This window comes from Diceros bicornis, chromosome 35, assembly GCF_020826845.1.
Source record: "Diceros bicornis minor isolate mBicDic1 chromosome 35, mDicBic1.mat.cur, whole genome shotgun sequence".
Classification (NCBI taxonomy): Eukaryota; Metazoa; Chordata; class Mammalia; order Perissodactyla; family Rhinocerotidae; genus Diceros; species Diceros bicornis.
Window position 1 is genome coordinate 24864191 of NC_080774.1, and position 18965 is coordinate 24883155.

Consider the following 18965-nt stretch of genomic DNA (forward strand, 5'->3'; position numbering starts at 1 on the left):
TTTCACTTAACATAATACCCTCCAGGTCCATCCGTGTTGCAAATGGGACGATTTTGTCTTTTTTTTATAGCTGAGTAGTATTCCATTGTTTGTATATACCACATCTTTATCCAATCATCAGTCGAGGGACACTTGGGTTGCTTCCACTTCTTGGCTATAGTGAATAATGCTGCAGTGAACATAGTGGTGCATAAGCCTCTTTGGATTGTTGATTTCAGGTTTGTTGGATAGATTCCCAGTAGTGGCATAGCTGGATCATAGGGTATTTCTATTTTTAATTTTTTGAGGAATCTCCATACCGTTTTCCATAGAGGCTGCACCAGTTTGCATTCTCACCAGCTGTGTAATGAGAGTTCTTGTTTCTCCACATCCTCTCCAACATTTGTTGTTTTTTATCTTGGTGATTATAGCCATTCTAACGGGTGTGAGGTGATATCTCAGTGTTGCTTTGATTTGCATTTCCATGATGATTAATGATGTTGAACATCTTTTCATATGCCTATTGGCCATCTGTATATCTTCCTTGGAGAAGTGTCTGTTCATTTCCTCTGCCCATTTTTTGATTGGGTTGTTTGTTTTTTTGTTGTTCAGTTGTGTGAGTTCTTTATATATTTTGGAGATTAACCCCTTGTCAGATATATGTTTTGCAAGTATTTTCTCCCAGCTGGTGGGTTGCCTATTCATTTTGATCCTGGTTTCATTTGTCTTGTAGAAGCTCTTTAATCTGATGAAGTCCCACTTGCTTATTTTTCTTTAGTTTCCCTAGTCCAAGCAGGCATGGCATCTGAAAAGATTCCTTTATGACCAATGTCAGTATGTTGCCTATATTTTCTTCTATGAGTTTTATAGTTTCAGGTCTCACCTTCAGGTCTTTGATCCATTTTGAGTTACGTTTTTGTGAATGGCGATAGCATATGTACCATTTTCATTCTTTTGCATGTGGCTGTCCCGTTTTCCCAACACCATTTATTGAAGAGACTTTCCTTTCTCCATTGTATGTTCTTAGCTCCTTTGTCGAAAATTAGCTGTCCGTATACCTGTGGTTTTATTTCTGGTCTTTCAATTCTGTTCATTGATCTGTGTGTCTGTTTTTGTACTAGTACCATCTGTTTTGATTACTATTGCTTTGTAGTATGTTTTGAAGTCAGAGATTGTGATGCCTCCAGCTTTGTTCTTTTTTCTTAGGATTGCTTTAGCTATTCAGGGTCTTTTGTTGCCCCATATGAATTTTAGTATTCTTTTTTCTATTTCCATGAAGAACGTCATTGGAATTCTGATTGGGATTGCATTGAATCTGTAGATTGCTTTAGGTAATATAGACATTTTAACTATGTTTATTCTTCCAATCCATGTGCATGGGGTATCTTTCCATTTCTTTATGTCATCATAGATTTCTTTCAAAAATGTCTTGTAGTTTTCATTGTATAGGTCTTTAACCTCCTTGGAAAGATTTATTCCTAGATATTTTATTCTTTTTGATGCCATTATAAATGGTATTATCTTTTTAAGCTCTCTGTTAGTTCATTATTAGCATACAGAAATGCAACTGATTTTTGTAGGTTGATTTTGTACCTGCAACTTTGCTGTAGTTGTTGATTATTTCTAATAGTTTTCCAATGGATTCTTCAGGGTTTTCTATATATAAAATCATGTTGTCTGCAGATAGTGAGAGTTTCACTTCTTTGTTGGCTATTTGGATTCCTTTTATTCTTTTTTCTTGCCTAATTGTTGTGCCCAAAACCTCCAGTACTATATTGAATAACAGTGGTGAGAGTAGGCAGCCTTGTCTTGTTCCTGTTCTCAGAGGAATGGCTTTCAGACTGTCCCTGCTGAGTATGATGTTGGCTGTGGGTTTGTCATAGATAGCCTTTATTATGTTGAGGTACTTTCCTTCTATACCCATTTTGTTGCGAGTTTTTATCATAAATGGATGTTGTATCTTGTCAGATGCCTTCTCTGCATCTATTGAGATGACCATGTGGTTTTTATTCTTTGTTTTGTTGATGTGGTCTGTCACGTTGATTGATTTGTGGATGTTGAACCATCCCTGTGTCCCTGGTATAAATCCCACTTGATTATGGTGTATGATCTTTTTAATGTATTGCTGTATTTGGTTTGCCAATATTTTGTTGAGGATTTTTGCATCTATGTTCATCGGCGATATTGGCCTGTAATTTTCCTTCTTTGTATTGTCTTTGTCTGGCTTTGGTATCAGGGTGATGTTGGCCTCATAGAATGAGTTAGGAAGTGTTCCATCTTCCTCTATTTTTTGGAATAGTTTGAGAAGGATGGGTATTAAATCTTTGAATGTTTGGTAAAATTCACTGGAGAAGCCATCTGGTCCTGGACTTTTATTTTTTGGGAGGTTTTTGATTACTATTTCAATCTCTTTACTTGTGATTGGTCTATTCAGATTCTCTGTTTCTTCTTGGTTCAGTTTTGGGAGGTTATATGAGTCTAAGAATTTATCCATTTCTTCTAGATTGCCCAATTTGTTGGCATATGGTTTCTCACAGTGTTCTCTTATAATCCTTTGTATTTCCGTGGTATCTGTTGTAATTTCTCCTCTTTCATTTCTAATTTTATTTATTTGAGCTTTTTCTCTTTTTTTCTTAGTAAGTCTGGCTAAGGGTTTGTCAATTTTGTTTATCCTTCTCAAAGAACCAACTCTTTGTTTCATTTATCCTTGCTACTGTTTTTTTGGTCTCAATTTCATTTATTTCTGCTCTAATTTTTATTATTTCTCTCCTTCTGCTGACTTTGGGCTTTGTTTGTTCTTCTTTTTCTAGTTCTGTTAGGTGTAGTTTAAGGTTACTTATTTGGGCTTTTTCTTGATTCTTAAGGTGGGCCTGTATTGCTATGAATTTCCCTCTCAGGACCGCTTTTGCTGCATCCCATATGAGTTGATACGGCATATTTTCATTTTTGTTTCTTTCCAGATATTTTTTGATTTCTCCTTTAATTTCATCAGTGATCCATTGGTTGTTCAGTAGCATGTTGTTTAATCTCCACATCTTTGTCACTTTCTCAGTTTTTTTCTTGTAGTTGATTTCCAGTTTCATAGCATTATGGTTTGCAAAGATGCTTATTATGATTTCAGTCTTCTTAAATTTATTGAAACTTGCCTTGTTTCCCAACATATGGTCTATCCCAATATATCCATATGTGTGCTTGAGAAGAATGTGTAGTCAGCTGTTTTTGGATGGAGTGCTTTGTATATGTCTACTAGGTCTATCTCGTCCAGTTTTTCATTTAAGTCCACTGTTTCTCTGTTGACTTTTTGTCTGGATGATCTATCCATTGATGTAAGTGGGGTATTAAGATCCCCTACTATTATTGTGTTGTTCTTAATATTTCCTTTTAGGTTTGTTAATAGTTGCTTTATGTACTTTGGTGCTCCTATGTTGGGTGCATATATATTTATAATTGATATGTCTTCTTGGTGGAGTGTCTGTTTTATCATTATATATTGCCCCTCTTTGTCTCTATTAACGTTTTATCTTGAAGTCTACTTTGTCTGAGCATGGCAACACCTGCTTTCTTTTGTTTGCCATTAGCTTGGAGTATTGTCTTCCATCCTTTCACTCTGAGCCTGTGCTTGTCTTTAGAACCGAGATGTGTTTCCTGGAGGCAGCATATTGTTGAGTCTTGCTTTTTAATCCATCCTGCCACTTGGTGTCTTTTGATTGGAGAGTTCTATCCATTTACATTTAGAGTAATTATTGATATATGAGGGCTTAATGTTGCTGTTTTATCACTTATTTTCCGGTTCTTTTGCATTTCCTTTGTTTCTTGTCCCATGTGTTTTGGACTGCCAATTGTTTGGTCCTTCTGTCTTATGACTCTTTTAGTTTTCTCTTTATTTATCATATGTGTTTTTGTTCTGATTATTTGTTTAGTGGTTACCTTGAGGTTTGTATAAAAAATCTTGTGTATGAGATAGTCCATTATCTGGTGGCCTCTTATTTCCTTATACTAAGTCAATTCTATTGCTTTCCTCTTCCTCTTCTAAGTTATTCTTGTCACAACTTATTCTATCTTGTGTTGTGGGTGTGTGTTTAAAGTGATGAGGTTATATTTATTTTTGGTGATTTCCTTCCTTTGATCTTTGATTTTGGTATTTAAGTGGTTGCTAACCTATTCCGGTAAAGATCTGCTGTTTTTCTGATTTTGTCTATCTATTTTTCTCCTTGCTCCAAGCTTTGTATTCCCTTTCACTTCTTTTTTTCAGGCTTGAGGGCCTTCTTGAGCATTTCTTGTAGTGGGGGTCTCGTGGCCATGAACTCCCGTAGCTTTTGTTTATCTGGGAAAGTTATTATTTCTCCATCATATTTGAAGCATATTTTTTGCTGGATAGAGTATTCTTGGCTGAAAGTTTTTGTCTTTCAGTATTTTGAATATATCATTCCAGTCTCTCCTATCCTGTAAAGTTTCTGAGAGCCTGATGGGAGTTCCTTTGTACATTATTTTTTGTTTTTGTCTAGCAGCCCTTAATATTGTTTCTTTGTCGTTGACTTTAGCCAGCTTTACTACTATATGCCTTGGAGTGGGCCTTTGCCTGTTGACGTATTTAGGCGACCTACTGGCTTCACTTACTGGTATTTCCTGCTCCTTCCCCAGATTTGGGAAGTTCTCAGCTATTATTTCCTTGAATAGGCTGTCTGTTCCTCTTTCCCTCTCTTCTCCCTTAAGAATACATATAATTCTTATGTTACATTTCCTAATTGAGTCAGATATTTCTTGGAGACATTTTTCATTTCTTTTTAGTCTTAGTTCTCTCTCCTCCTCCATCTGCAGCATACCTGTATTCCTATCCTCTGTAATGCTAATTCTTTCCTCCATATTGTCAGCTCTGTTCTTTAAAGATTCCACCTTCTCCTTTATCTCCTCCACTGTGTTCTTAATCTCCATCAATACTGATTGGTTTTTCTTTATGATTTCAATCTCTTTTGTGAAGAAATTTCTTATCTCGTTGAATTGTTTATCTTTATTTTGTTGAGCTTTTTTATGATAGCTATTTTGAATTCTCTGTCGTTTAGGTTATGGATTTCTATGCCTTCAGGGTTGATTTCTGGGTGCTTGTCATTTTCCTTCTGGTCTGACGATTTAATGTACTTTTGCATTGTGGTTGCTGTATTGGCTTTGTTTTTCCTCATCCTGGAAATATCTGGTTGCAGTTTCCACCTGCCTTACCGTGTGGGGGTCAAGGGCTGTGTAATCTGAGCATCCTGCGCTGCCACGGGCCACCTGTGCTCTGCCCGTGCTCTGCCTGGGCTGCTCCGCTGCTGCGGGCTGCCCACGCTCTGCCCGGGCTGCTCTGACTGATCGGCTGAGCTGCAGTGTCGGGCATGCGGGAGGGAAGTGCTCTCTCTTTTGCCCGCTGGGTCCCTGGTGGGGAGGCGCTTCTCGCTCGCCCCTTGTTATCCACTCTCCTGGGGTGCTCAAATGTTTATGGTACCCCTGCAGCAGTGCTGAATCCTCTGTGTGGGAGTTTCCCGCTGGCTGAGAGAGCCTGAAGAGCTACGGTTTCCCCGCAGAGTGCCACCCTTCCTCCCTCTCTTGGAGCCGCGCAGACCCAAATCACTGATCTGATGGGGAGGGAGACGATTTCTCCTTACCTCTCCCCGCTTCCTCCAGGGACCCCAGCACGTCCACTCTCAGATGTGTGGCAGTGTGGGTTTTTCCGATGTCCCTTTGTGCTGTGTGCGAGTCCCTTGTTTGTCTGTGAATGTCTCTTTTGTTGTATCTTATCAGGGGAAGAGTTTACGGGAAAGCTCACTCTGCCATGATGCTGATGTCACTTCTCAAATTATCCTATTTTTAATATGTCATCTGTTTTCTTTGGGACCCTTGGGAGTTTTTATAATGACTGTGTTGGATTTTGTCAAACGGTTTTTCTGTGTCTATTGAAATGATCGTATGGTTTTTATCCTTTCTTCTATTAATAGGGTATATTACATTAATTGATTTTCAGATGTTAAGCTATCCTAACATTCCTAGGATAAATCCCACTTGGTCATGGTATTTGTTATATGGTTTTTATATGTTGGATTTGGTTTGCTAATATCTTTTGAGGATTTTTGTGTTTATAGTCATAAGGGATGTTGATCTGTATTTGGTGTGTGTGTGTGTGATATGTTTGTCTGCCTTTGGTATCAGAGTGTGATACTGGCCTCAAAGAATGAACTTGGAAGTGTCCTTTCCTCCTTTATTTTCTGAAGGAGTTTATATTATAGAGTATTGATATCATTTATTTTTTAAATGTTTGATAGAATTCAGTATTAAAGCCATCTAGACCTGGGCTTTTCTTTGTAGGAAAGATTTTAATCACTAATTCAATTTCTTTACTTGTTATAGGTCTATTCAGAGTTTCTATTTCTTCTTGAGTCAATTTTGGTAATTTGTGTTTTTCTCGGAATGTATTTATTTCATCTAAGTTGTCTAATTTGTTGGCATCAAGTTCATAGTATTCCCTTATAATTTTTTTAGTTTATGAAGGGTCAGTGGTATTGTCTTCTCTTTCATTCCTACTTTTGGTGCTCTATGTCTTCTCTCTTTTTTTTTCTTGGTTAATCTAGCTAAAGGCTTATTAATTTTGTTGAAGGACGCTTACTGTTAACACTTTTTTTTTTTTTCTTAAGCTAATTTGAATTAAGTTCCTGTTGCTTGCAACCTGGGATGCTAGCTAACATACAGAAGTTTTTATAGAATCTATTAGGCCTTGGGCAAGGTGGAAGCCCACGTAGTTGGAGGGACCTATTCAGCAGGTATATGGACCCTTCCCCCTGAGCAGTGCCATCTTTGTGCTTCAGCCCCCAACCCTGTTCAGTCTGTGTCTCAGCTCAAAATTCAGTCCTAGGAGAATGAATCTAGTTGGTTCAGTGTAAGTCAAGTCCCCCTGCTCTAATCAACTGAGACTTGGAGGAGGGTAACAGAGTTCCATCATAGGTGCTGAGGTCTTGCCTCTGCTGATCCTACAGAAAAGGGATCTTTGAAACCTCAATCAGTACCCTGACAAGGTTTACCACAGATCTACAGAGTATTCTTCAGGCCTGCCTTATTTCCTCTTCTGAAGCAAATTAATCATGGCCTTAAAATGAAGCTTTGTGGCCTCCAACTCTGGCCTAGTTTCCCCAAATACCCTACAGCTTTAGGTGGGGGAGCCGGAGAAGGGAATGTATTTGCTTTAAAAAAAATTAAACATAACACAGATATAGAAAGGTGCATAAAGTGTACTGTTTAATACATCATTTTGAAACAAACACGTAACCATCACTGAGGTAAAGAAATAGCATATTATCACCACTTCAGAAGTCCCTTTTATGTATCCTGTCCCAATCACACCCACTCCGTCTTCCCTAGAGTTAACCACTATCCCACCTTTAATAATAACTTTCTCAAATTTCTTTATATTTTTATCCGTTAAGTATGCATTCCTAAACTATACAGTTTAGTTTTGCCTGTTTACCTTTATATAAATAGAATCATATTGTATGTGTTCTTTTGTGTCTTGATTCTTTCTCTCAAGGTTTTAAGATTCCTCCATGTCATTGTCTATAGTTGTTTGCTCATTTTTCTTGCTCTATAATACTACATTATCAGAATATTCCACAGTGTATCCATTCTGCTGATGAGCATCTGGGCTGTTTCCATTTTTTGAATGTGATGAACATTTTCATATGCATTGTGTGGCACACAGTGGTTCTCAGATTTGAGCGTGCATCAGAATGCCCTCAAGGGCTTGATAAACACAGATTGCTGGGCTATACCCTCAGAGTTTCTGATTCAGTACCTCTAGGGTGATGCCCAAGAATTTGTATTTCTGCTAAGTTCGCAGATGCTGCTGATGCTATTGGTTCAGGGATCACACTTTGATAACCACTGTTTGGGGCATATACTTGGGAATATATTGCTGGGTCAAAAGGTATGAGAATCTTCAATTTTGCTAGGTAATGGTTTTCTAAGTTGGTTGTACCAGTTGATACTATCACTGGCAGTATATGGGTGTGCTTGTCACCTCACATCTCACTAACACTGTGCCACTCTGGTAGGTGTGTAATGGTAGTTCATTGTGCTTTTTGTTTGCATTTCCTGATTCCTGTTGCAGTCAAGTAGCTTTTTAATGTTTTTTGGGCATCTGGGTTTCTTCTTTTTGAAGTACACATTCAAGTCTTATTCCCATTTTTCTACCGAGTTGTATATTGAGTCTTTTCCCCAATTGAGATTTATGAGTTTTTATATTTCTGAATATGAATTCTTTGTATTTTTGTGTGTGTGTGTATGTGTGAGGAAGATCAGCCCTGAGCTAACATCCATGCCAATCCTCCTCTTTTTGCTGAGGAAGACTGGCCCTGGGCTAACACCTGTGCACATTTTCCTCCACTTTATATGGGACGCTGCCACAGCATGGCCTGACAAGCGGTGCATCGGTGCACGACCCGGGCCGCCAGCAGCGGAGCACGTGCACTTAACCGCTACGCCACGGGGCCGGCCCCTCTTTGTATGTTTTACATGTTGCAAATATCTTCTCCCTCTTTGTGGCTCACTTTTTTCATTCTGGTATCTTTTGATGAATTAAGGTGTTTTAAAGTTTAATTTAGTAAAAATTATCAGTCTTTTCCTTTTAATTAATGCTTTTTCTGTCATGTTTTAAGGAACCTTGTTGTTCCCTAAGATCATGAAGATACTCTGTATTATCTTCATTGCTTTGTTATTTTGCTGTTCACATTTTATTCTCTAGACCACCTGAAATTGATTTTTGCATTGTGTGAGTTTCTTTTTTTCCATGTGGATGTCCAATAGTGCTAGCACAGTTTATTGAAAAGATTGCTCTCAAGTGCCACCTTTATCATTAATCAAGGGTCTGTTTAAGCCCAAGCTGTTTCCGGGCATTCTACGTTATTCTTATGGTCAATTTGTCCCTGCTACAAAATCATGATGTCTTGATTATATAGCTTTACGATAAGTCTGAGATCTGAGTAAGGCCTCTCACCTAGTACTTTTTTTTGTGTGTGTGAGGAAGACCAGCCCTGAGCTAACATCCAATGCCAATCCTCCTCTTTTTTGCTGAGGAAGACTGGCCCTGGGCTAACATCCCTGCCCATTTTCCTCTACTTTATATGGGACACCACCACAGCATGGCTTAACAAGCGGTGCATCAGTGCACGCCCGGGATCCCAACCAGCGAACCCCGGGCCGCCGCAGCAGAGTGCGCGCATTTTTTTTTTTTTTTTAATTTTTTTTTTTTATAATTTTATTTATTTATTTATTTTTCCCCCAAAGCCCCAGTAGACAGTTGTATGTCATAGTTGCACATCCTTCTAGTTGCTGTACATGGGACGTGGCCTCAGCATGGCCGGAAAAGCGGTGTGTCGGTACGCACCTGGGATCCGAACCCGGGCCGCCAGCAGCGGAGCGCGCGCACTTAACCGCTAAGCCATGGGGCCGGCCCAGAGTGCGCGCATTTAACTGCTTGTGCCACTGGGCTAGCCCTCACTTAGTACTTTTTTTAGGAATGTCTGTAAGCTAGTCTTGGTCTTTTGCAATTCTATATAAGCTTCAGAATCAACTTGTCAGGTCTTCTCCCTACCCCTTAAAATAATCACTGTTGGGGTTTTAACTGGGATTACTTTGAATCTATAGAGCAGATTTGGAAAAATACCAAAAATACTATTTTGGTAAGTCCTGCAATTATCCTTGTAGAAGTGTTTACATCTTTTGTTAGATTTACTTAAAATGGCCCCCAAGCTTAGTGCTGAAGTGCTGTCTAGTGTTCCTAAGTGAACGAAGGCTGTAATATACCTTATGGAGAAAGTAATTATGTTAGATAAGCTCTGTTCAGGCATGAGTTTGCTGTTGGCTGTGAGTTCAGTGTTAGTGCATCACTGCATATATTAAATAAGGTGTCTTAAAACAGAAGGACACATAAAACAAGGTTATGTATTGATTGGTTGATGAAAATGTTTTCGAAGGCTTGCAGGACCCTAACCATGTATTTCCCTTAGGGACAGTGGTTCAGTATATTCACTAATTCAGTGTTTATGGTGACTTGATAGAACATAACTACCGCAAATAATGAGAATCAACTATATCTAGATCTGTATTTTTTTCCACTGAACAATTTGAGAGTAAGCTGAGGTCAGTTGTCCCAAAAATGTTATTTATAGCAAAAAGAAAACAATATAAGAAAAACTTCCCTTTTTATTCCTTTCCTTTCTGGTCTGGGATTACACATTGTCTTTTTAGTCTCCTTTAATTTGGAATTCTTTCTCAGTCTTTCCTTACCTTTCATGACCTACACATTTTTGAAGAGTTCAGACCACTTACCTTTATGAATATTTCTCAATTTGAGTTTGTTCAATGTTTCTTCATAATTAGATACAGGTTGTGTATTTTCAGCAGGAATATCATAGAAGTGATGCTCTGTTCTTCTCAGTGCATCAATATTAAGAGACACATCATGTTGATTTGGTCCTATTATCATTGATGTTAACTTTTATCACTTGGTTAAGATGGTGTCTGCCAGTTTTCTCTGTTATAAAGTAATGAATAAGAATTTTGTGGGGAGATACTTTTTGAAACTGCATTAATATCCTGTTCCTCACAAACTTAAATCCACTTGTTTTTGCATCCATTGCATCCATTGATGATTCTTGTCTGAATCAGTTATTACTATGATGGTTCCTAAATGATGATTTTCTAATTCTCTCATTCCTTCTAAGTTTATTAGTTAGCATTCTACTACAGAATAGAGCTTTACATTCTCCCCTATGTATTTATTTATTCATTTATTTATTTTTATCAGTATGGATTTATGGATTCCTATTTTATTCAGTCAGTTTTAATCTATTACTGCTCAAATTTTCCCAGATTTGGCCAGTGGGAGCCCTTTCAAGCTGGCTCCTGTGTCCTTTTGACACACTCCCCTCATTCTTTGAACACTTTTTTATTTTCTGACCCAATAAGATATTCCAGACTCATTTGTATTTTCCTTGTCCCAGACCTGAAAGTCAGTCATATCTCCAAGGAACACTGGTTCCTTTTAGTAGGGAGTGGTATTTTAGAAACAATATTTGAGCTCTAGGTATGCTCATTGCTATGGGATGTCATTGCTTCTAGATATTTCCTGCAGGCAGAGCTCTGACATACTTCTTTTTGTTGTTGTTGTTGAGGAAGATTAGCCCTGAGCTAGCATCTGTTGCCAGTCCTCCTCTTTTTGCTGAGGAAGATTGGCCCTGAGCTAACATCTGTGCCCATCTTCCTCCTATACATTTTTTTTTAATCATGAGTTCATACCAATAAGATAATCTCTCAATGTTTCTGAAATGGGATTAAAAGTCAGAAATTTAGTGTTTAGTAAAAGTGTGTGGTTTCGTATTGATATAAAAGTCACATTATCTGAAAATCATTCCTAATTGTTTTTTATATAAAGGAACCTGTTTCCAATTTGTAAATGATTCCCCTTAAAATGACATACTAAAAAAGAGTGTGTTAGGACTAGTGACTCCAGGGTTCCCTCCAGCTCTGTAGTTCCTGCCTAGAGCCAACCCAGCAGTACCCACTTCCAGTGGCTGACAGGTGTTTCTGTCAGAGATTGGGCTGCTTATTGTCCCTGAAGCACGGTTATCATCAGTCTCAATGAGCTTCTCTGTTTAATTTCACTTGTATGTTAAAAGGTATTTACATCACATGCAGAGGTAATTTGATTCTCTCCTTTCCCCCTTACTCCTCAAATTTAAGGTCTTTTAGGGATGGTGCAGTTAAAAAACCTTATTCTCCAAAGATATTGTCCGGCAAGAAGTCCTCTGTCTTCTCTGCGCTCCAGAGCGAGACACCCAGCGCCAGTCGTCCAGTGCAGCATCGTGCCTCACATGCTTGCGCCCGAAGGGGCCGGTTAAGAGAACTGCGCATCAGGTGAGCTTGCAAGTAGTCATCTGTCTGCAGTGACTTTTCCATTGTTCTCCCTTCTTGGTTAAAATGAGGGCGTGATTTTTATTGTCCTATCTCAAGTAGTTGGAGATCTTGATACCTGCTCTTCATGGCAGAATATTCGGAAGAAAGGGATACAGTCATGCGTCACGTAGCGACGGGGATACATTCTGAGAAATGCGTCATTAGGCAATTTCGTCATTGTGAGAACATCATAGAGTGTACTTACACACAGCTAGATGGTGTAGCCTACTACACACCTAGGCTATATGGTACTAATCTTATGGGACCACCATCGCGTATATGGTTGTTGTTGACTGAAATGTTGTTATGCGGTACATGATTGTATTTAGGAATCTGCAGATATAAAATATGTCATTGAGTGTTTTCATTCATGTTCTCCAGTTGTGCCCCACAATGTGTAAGCTGTAAAGAGTCTTCCAGAAAAAGTCTAAACATGGTCCAAGAAAAATTACTGTTTTCTACTACTCTTGATTAGGTCTATCAAAGGCATCCATTTATTCATTCAACAAAAATTTATCAGGTGCCTACTCGGCCAGGTGTTGTGCTAGATGCTCAGCATACAGGGTGAATAAGATATTCCTGATCCATGACCTCATGAAAGCTTAAAATCAGGTAGGCTTGACAGACTTTTAAATAAGCCACAACAACAAAGTGTGATAAGTGCTAGGAGAAGAGAAAGATGTGGTACTATAGGCCCATATGGCAAGAACAGCCCCGCTAGTGTAGCCAGCAGTGACTTCCTGGAGGAAGTGGAGTTTAAGCCGAGTCCTGAAGGATAATGTAAGAATAAGCCAGATAAAGGGCAGGAGGAAGAAGAGCGTTCCAAGCTGAACCTGGAGATTAACTGGCCGAGACAAGCCATCTTTTTATGTGTGTACCAGGCACTGTGCTAGGTACTGGAGATACTGTAGGACGTGCTTCCTGCTGTCGGGCTCACAGTGCAGGGGAGCAGTAGGCACCCCTCAAGCCGATTACTATGATTTGGTGTCGTAACATTACACTAGGGGTTGGCACAGAGTGCTAAGAGTACAAAGCAGCTCACTCTGTTTGGGTTGGGGAAGGTCCAGGAAGGCTTCACATAGGAGCAAGCACTGAAGATGAGCCTTGATGGGTAAGTGGACATTTGCCAGATGTTTTAAGCAGGAAGAATAATATGAACAAAAGCATTATCATGTACTTCCTTCTCCTTAACTCTGAAGTCTTCATTGACAAAATACTTTATATTGAAATTATTTAAAAAAATAGTCTGCTTGATTTTAGCTTTATACATATGCCCCATCCTATGCTCTGTTTGATGCAAGATTAACTGTGATTCACTTTTTGACTCATATTGGCATCTCTCCCCCAGGGAACCTTAAAGTTTCCCTTTACTTTCTAGAAAATTGATGACATAAGCCAAATGGAGTTTTAAAATGTGTATATCCTTTCTTTCCTTCTTTCAGATGCGTGGCCAGAAAGTTCTTGTATTTGTGGATTCGAGTGACTTTTGGAAGAGTATTTCCCTCTAAAGCCAGGTAGTGTTAGCTCAGAACACCAAATCTGCTGAGTTCATTCTAGGTTTTTGTGTTGTGTTAAGCCCATATGTAACCTTCATAATGGCAAGTGTTACCTTCCTTCCCTGCTCCTCCCTTAGCCTCCAGCAGGCATATAATATAATGGTAACTTAACGTGTATTAGTTTGACTGAATGAGTGTATGAAGGAATCATAGGTAAATGAGGACCGCTAAGACCCTCTGGAGAAGTAAATGAGCTCCTTCAGGGCACTGGTGAGCCTCACAAATTAGCTGGTTCTGGGGCAGAACCTGGGGAAAATCTTGGCGTTGGCAAGGGGAGAGAAATTTTAGTCAAGAGAGTCCCTGTGCCATAGCTTCGCTTGCGTAGGCCTCCACCCACTGCTGTGGTTTTGGTTAAGATCTCTTTAGCTGCAGTGCCCAGAGTGGACTGCAGGGGGAGCCACCAGGGTCAGGGACTCCATGCAGGAGGCTGTGTAGTGGAGAGAAGGGGCCAGGGTAGGGTATGTTTCAGAGGGGGAGTTGGCAGCCATTGAGAATGTAAACATTTTTTAAAAACTGAAGTGTTACAGGTTCTCCCTCCCTCCCCTACAACCTTTCCTCTTTCATTTTTCTGATGGTTTGGCTTTCCTAATCTGGAGCATCACCCAAGGTCTCTTGATTCATGGTCTCTCAAGCGAACTTGGCCTGCCTGTGTTCTCTGAAATCTTTCTTTGTACTCCTTGTGCAGGGCCCTGCTGTTCCCATCTCGTTTGTGTGTCTTGACCAGTGAAGCTCACAATGTGGCGACAGCCCATTCCAGCTGCAGGCACTAGGCATATTCTCCTCTGCTTTTCCTTCTTCTCCTGGACTTGGCCCTGTCCTTCTTCACTGCCTTAGCAGCTGTTCAGTGCCTTCAAATACATTGTTCTTTTGTCCTGCCTTTCCTGTGCTCAGTGGGAGAATTGATTTGAATTACCTAGTTTGCCATTATTGGAAGTCTCCTGTTTTTGTTTTTTTATTCAGTTGAGTAATTTATTTTCCCCCCATTGGCTTAGAAGTTATATCTTTTATTCTTCTTTTATTGACTACTCTAAAGAATATAACATGTGTCTTTAACTTCTCAGAGTCTAATGTTAATTGGTCCTTTTGCCCTCTTCCCAAACAAGGCAAGGTCCTTAGAATACTTTAACTCTGCCTGCCTATCTCCCACTTATATGCCCTTATTGTAATGTATTTTAATTTGGTTTATATTTTGAAATCTACAAAACATTATTATTCTTATTTCATACAGCTAATATTAATTTAGATTTATTCATATATTTGCCCTTTCTGTTGCTCTTATTTTCTTCCTGCATCTCCAGGTTTCTATCTGTGATTATTTTCCTTTTATCATAGAACATCCCTGAGCATTTCCTTTAGGGTAGGTCTGCTTGTGATGAATTCACTAAGATTTTGTCTGTCTAAAAATGTTTTTATTTCACCTTCATTTTTGAAGGCTGTTTCACTGGGTATAGAAATCTTGGCTGCCAGTTTTTTTCTCAGCACTTTGAAGATATTCCATTGTCTAATGGCTTCCATTTGTAAGCTGTTGGGCTAATTGTTGCTCTTTTGAAGATTCAGCTAAGATTCTTGTCTTAGTTTTCAGAAGTTTTGATATGATATGCCCAGGTGTGGATTTATTTTCCTTTAGCTCATTTAGTTAGTAGGTTACAGGGGATTTTTTGTTTGTTCCTGTTTTGTGGGCACATCTTTCTGGTGTACTTTCTTTGTAGGAATGTTAGTTTGCTTCTTTTCTTTTCTCATACAATAACTTTGTATAGGATTTGACCTCAAATACTTTTCCGTTGCTCATTTTGATGTGAAATTAATTTTTCTGAACTTTTAGAGTAAGGCTGTCAGTTAAGCTTTCCTCGTTTCACAGAGCTCCCTCTTCTGTCTTTTTTGTAGTGTTCAAAAACATGACGGCTTGCTCAGTGGGATATCCTGGTTCTATCTCCCTACCATACTTGGTCTGATCGTCTGTTTCCTTGTCTCTGTTGTCCCTCTCCTGCTCAATTTCTATTCTACTCCCAGCAGTTTCTCCTCAGTATAAAGCCCTGTCCTAGCAGGGAGCCTGGCATGTTGCTTTTTAGACAGTAGGGGCTGGGCTGCTGCAGCTGCTTCAGTTCTTCTGCTTTTGTTTTTTTTTTTTTTGAGGAAGATTGGCCCTGAGCTAACATCTGTTGCCAGTCTTCCTCCTTTTTTCTCCCCAAAGCCCCAGTAGGTAGTTGTATGCCATAGTTGTACATCCTTCTAGTTGCTCTATGTGGGATGCCGCCTCAGCATGATTTCATGAGCAGTGAGTAGGTCTGCGCCCAGGATCCGAACCAGTGAACCCCGGACCACCAAAGCAGATCGTGCAAACTTAACTGCTATGCCACTGGGCCAGCCCCTGTTTCAGTTCTTCTTATGTGAGCTCTGGTAATGGAAAGGACAGAACTCTCCATTTCAGCTGCTGGTCTCAAATTGGGCCTCTGCTTTTTCCAGTACAATTTATTGGCTGTTTTGGGGTTCTCCTGTTCTTAGCTTCCTCAGATGCCACCCTCATTGCTCCTTCTTCCTCCTGTACAAATGTTAATACCGTGCGGGTCTTTTGACTATGGGTCGTTTGTCTTCACCTGCTTGTATTTTGGATTCATGGGGATACCATGTCAGCTAGTTTCGTTGTAACTGATACATGAGTTTTTGGTTTTGCTTCATGGTTGCTCTCTGTGTTTTATGGGGCTTCAGAGATTGAAAAACTATGTTGCTGCTCCCACTATCTTCCCCAAATCCTTTTCCTACTTAATTTTATTTAACTTATATTTGACCCATATTTAACTAGAAACCTCTTTTTGAATAATACCTATTTATATTCCAAGTACTTGGGAAATGCTGAATGTATTAGTTGGAACCACATTGACTCTAAGAAAGAGAAAGTCTGACAAGGGCTTAAACAAATTGAGGTTTGCTTTTTCTCACAAGCAGTCTGGAGGTTGGTATTGATTCAGCTGTTCATTGATGCCATCAAAAACTCAGGCTTTCAGTACCTTTCTAGTTCATCATCCTTATCATATTGGCCCTTTGTCCTCAGAGATGACACACTGCATAGTTGCAAGATGACTGTCCTAACATTACACAGGAAGCAAGGGGAAGGGTGGTGTCAGCTCGATCTGTCTCTTTATCAGGAAAGCGGAACTATTCTAGAAACCCCCAGCTGCATTCTACTTCTGCATCACTGGCCAGAGCTGTGTCACTGGTCACCTTTAGCTACAGAGGAGATTGGGAAAGAAACATTCCCAGCCTCCATAGTAGATGCCGGTGAGGAAGCAGAGGCGTGGCAGTGGGTGTTGGGTTAACCAGTGACCGACGTCTCCACACTGCTTTAAAACAGTCACATTATACTCTTTTACTTTCTTTGCTCTTGAGTGGTAGCAGGGTATAGAGGAAAAAATACTGAAATGAAACTTAGGAGACCTGAGTTTTGGTTCTAACCCGGACCCTTGCTAATTACTTGATCTGGGGATAAGTTATGGCTCTGGGCCTCAGTTTCTCAAATTGTAAAATGAAGGAGTGAGAATGTGTGTTCTCTGAGCATCTATCAGAATTAGAATTCTCACACTATGTTTCCATTGACTTAGAAACTAATGATGGGGTGGTTGTTTTCAAATCGCAATCTCTTTTTAAATCAAATGGATTATGTTTTTGTTACTTTGGGGAAGGTTGGGCATATGATCTTTGCTTTTTTTGGCCTTTTCCATACTGAATTATTTATTTCTTACTTTTAGGAATGTTAGAGAGGAATGATATCATACCAGAAACTGCAGAATAATGCTTTTATGTTCTTGGAGAATGTTTTAACTATTATAAACTGGAGTTGTTTTATCATTAATAAATTGAACCAAAATGACCATTGAATTAGTAGGGCAAAAATAATACAGTATGTGTCCGTATATAAAGGACTCTGAGGGCCGGCCCCGTGGCTTAGCGGTTAAGTGCGCGTGCTCCGCTGCTGGTGGCCCGGGGTTCGGATCCCGGGTGCGCACCGATGCACCGCTTCTCCAGCCATGCTGAGGCCGCATCCCACATACAGCAACTAGGGGGATGTGCAACTGTGACATACAACTATCTACTGGGACTTTGGGGGAAAAAATAAATTAATTAATTTAAAAAAAAAAGCACTCTGAAATGCGAGGTATTCGCCTATTTTTTTGAGGAGAAGATCTGAACAAAATTTTTTGGCTAATTTGGGAAGTAAGTAAAACAGTCATGTCCATTTATAGTATTTAATTCATCAATACTTCTTCCTAATTTTTAGCTAATGGCCTTGACAATTAGAGACAACAAAAGAGACCTTCAGGGCCGGCCCCGTGGCTTCGCGGTTAAGTGCGCACACTCCGCCACTGGCGGCCCAGGTTCGGATCCCGGGCGCGCACCGACGCACCGCTTTTCGGGCCATGCTGGGGCCGCGTCCCACGTACAGCAACTAGAAGGCTGTGCAGCTATGACATACAACTATCTACTGGGGCTTTGGGGAAAAAAAAAAGGAGGAGGATTGGCAATGGATGTTAGCTCAGAGCCGGTCTTCCTCAGCAGAAAGAGGAGGATTGGCATGGATGTTAGCTCAGGGCTGATCTTCCTCACAAAAAAAAAAAAGAGAGAGACCTTCACAAGCTCCCTCCACTACATCTACCCAACGGCATCTGTCACCGTGTAACCTGTCATCTGTTAGGCAGATGAACTGTCTGCTCTCATCTGTGGCAAAATCCTAGACTTTTGCACTATATTCCCGTCATGCCTACTCAAGACCATCACTCTCTCAGTTTGTTTCTCTTTTCTGCATCATCAATTTTTCCCTCTTTACTACGTCTTTTGTACCAGCACATAATGCTGTTATTTTTCCCATCCTGAAAAAAAAATTCTCCCTGACCCTACTTCCTCTGGCAGCTGGCGCTCCAACTCTTTGTTCCCCTTTACATCAAATCTCCTGGCCATTCTCAATGTCTCCAGGACCTCTTCTTGCAGTCTCTCTTAAATCCATCCCAGGAGGCTTTTGATTCCACTGTTGCACGAAAACTTTTTGTTAAGGTCACTAAATTTGCTAAAATTCATAGTAAATTCTTAAACTTCCTCTTTCTTGACCTGCCAAGCATTAGACAGTCCATCATTGCCTTCTTCAAGAAGCCGTTTCTTCTCACAGCTTGCAGGTTACCATTCTCTCGTAGTTTTCCTTCTAGCTCTTTGACGGCTCCTTCTAATTCTCTTTTGTTGGTTCCTCCGCGTCTAAATACCCCACACTCAGTCCTTGCACTGGCTCTCTGTCTACCTCACAACCATGGCAATCTCATCATGATTCCCAAAGGTACACACCCACCCCAGACCTCTCCCTCGAACTCGGACTGCTCCATATGTGACAGCTCTACTGTGTGTCTGATAGACGTCACAACTCAATATGTCCAAAACCAAAATCTGGATCTTCCCCACAAACCTCCCTGCTGAGTC

At 40.0% G+C, this 18965-nt stretch overlaps 1 protein-coding gene across 19 annotated transcripts in view; it reads left to right on the forward strand.

The window, feature by feature from the left end:
- Nucleotides 1–18965, forward strand: part of SFI1 (SFI1 centrin binding protein) — a 98272-nt gene that overhangs the window by 14790 nt on the left and 64517 nt on the right. For 12 of the 19 annotated variants that reach the window (XM_058531822.1, XM_058531825.1, XM_058531820.1 and 9 more), the window contains 2 exons: nucleotides 11740–11913; nucleotides 13395–13466. The exons of 3 other annotated variants lie outside the window; for them this stretch is intronic. In XM_058531822.1, the coding sequence (XP_058387805.1) occupies nucleotides 11740–11913; nucleotides 13395–13466 (246 nt within the window). Of the gene's footprint in view, nucleotides 1–11739; nucleotides 11914–13394; nucleotides 13467–18965 lie in introns of those variants that run through there. 4 more of the 19 variants (XM_058531828.1, XM_058531839.1, XM_058531837.1 and 1 more) reach the window with 3 other exon arrangements.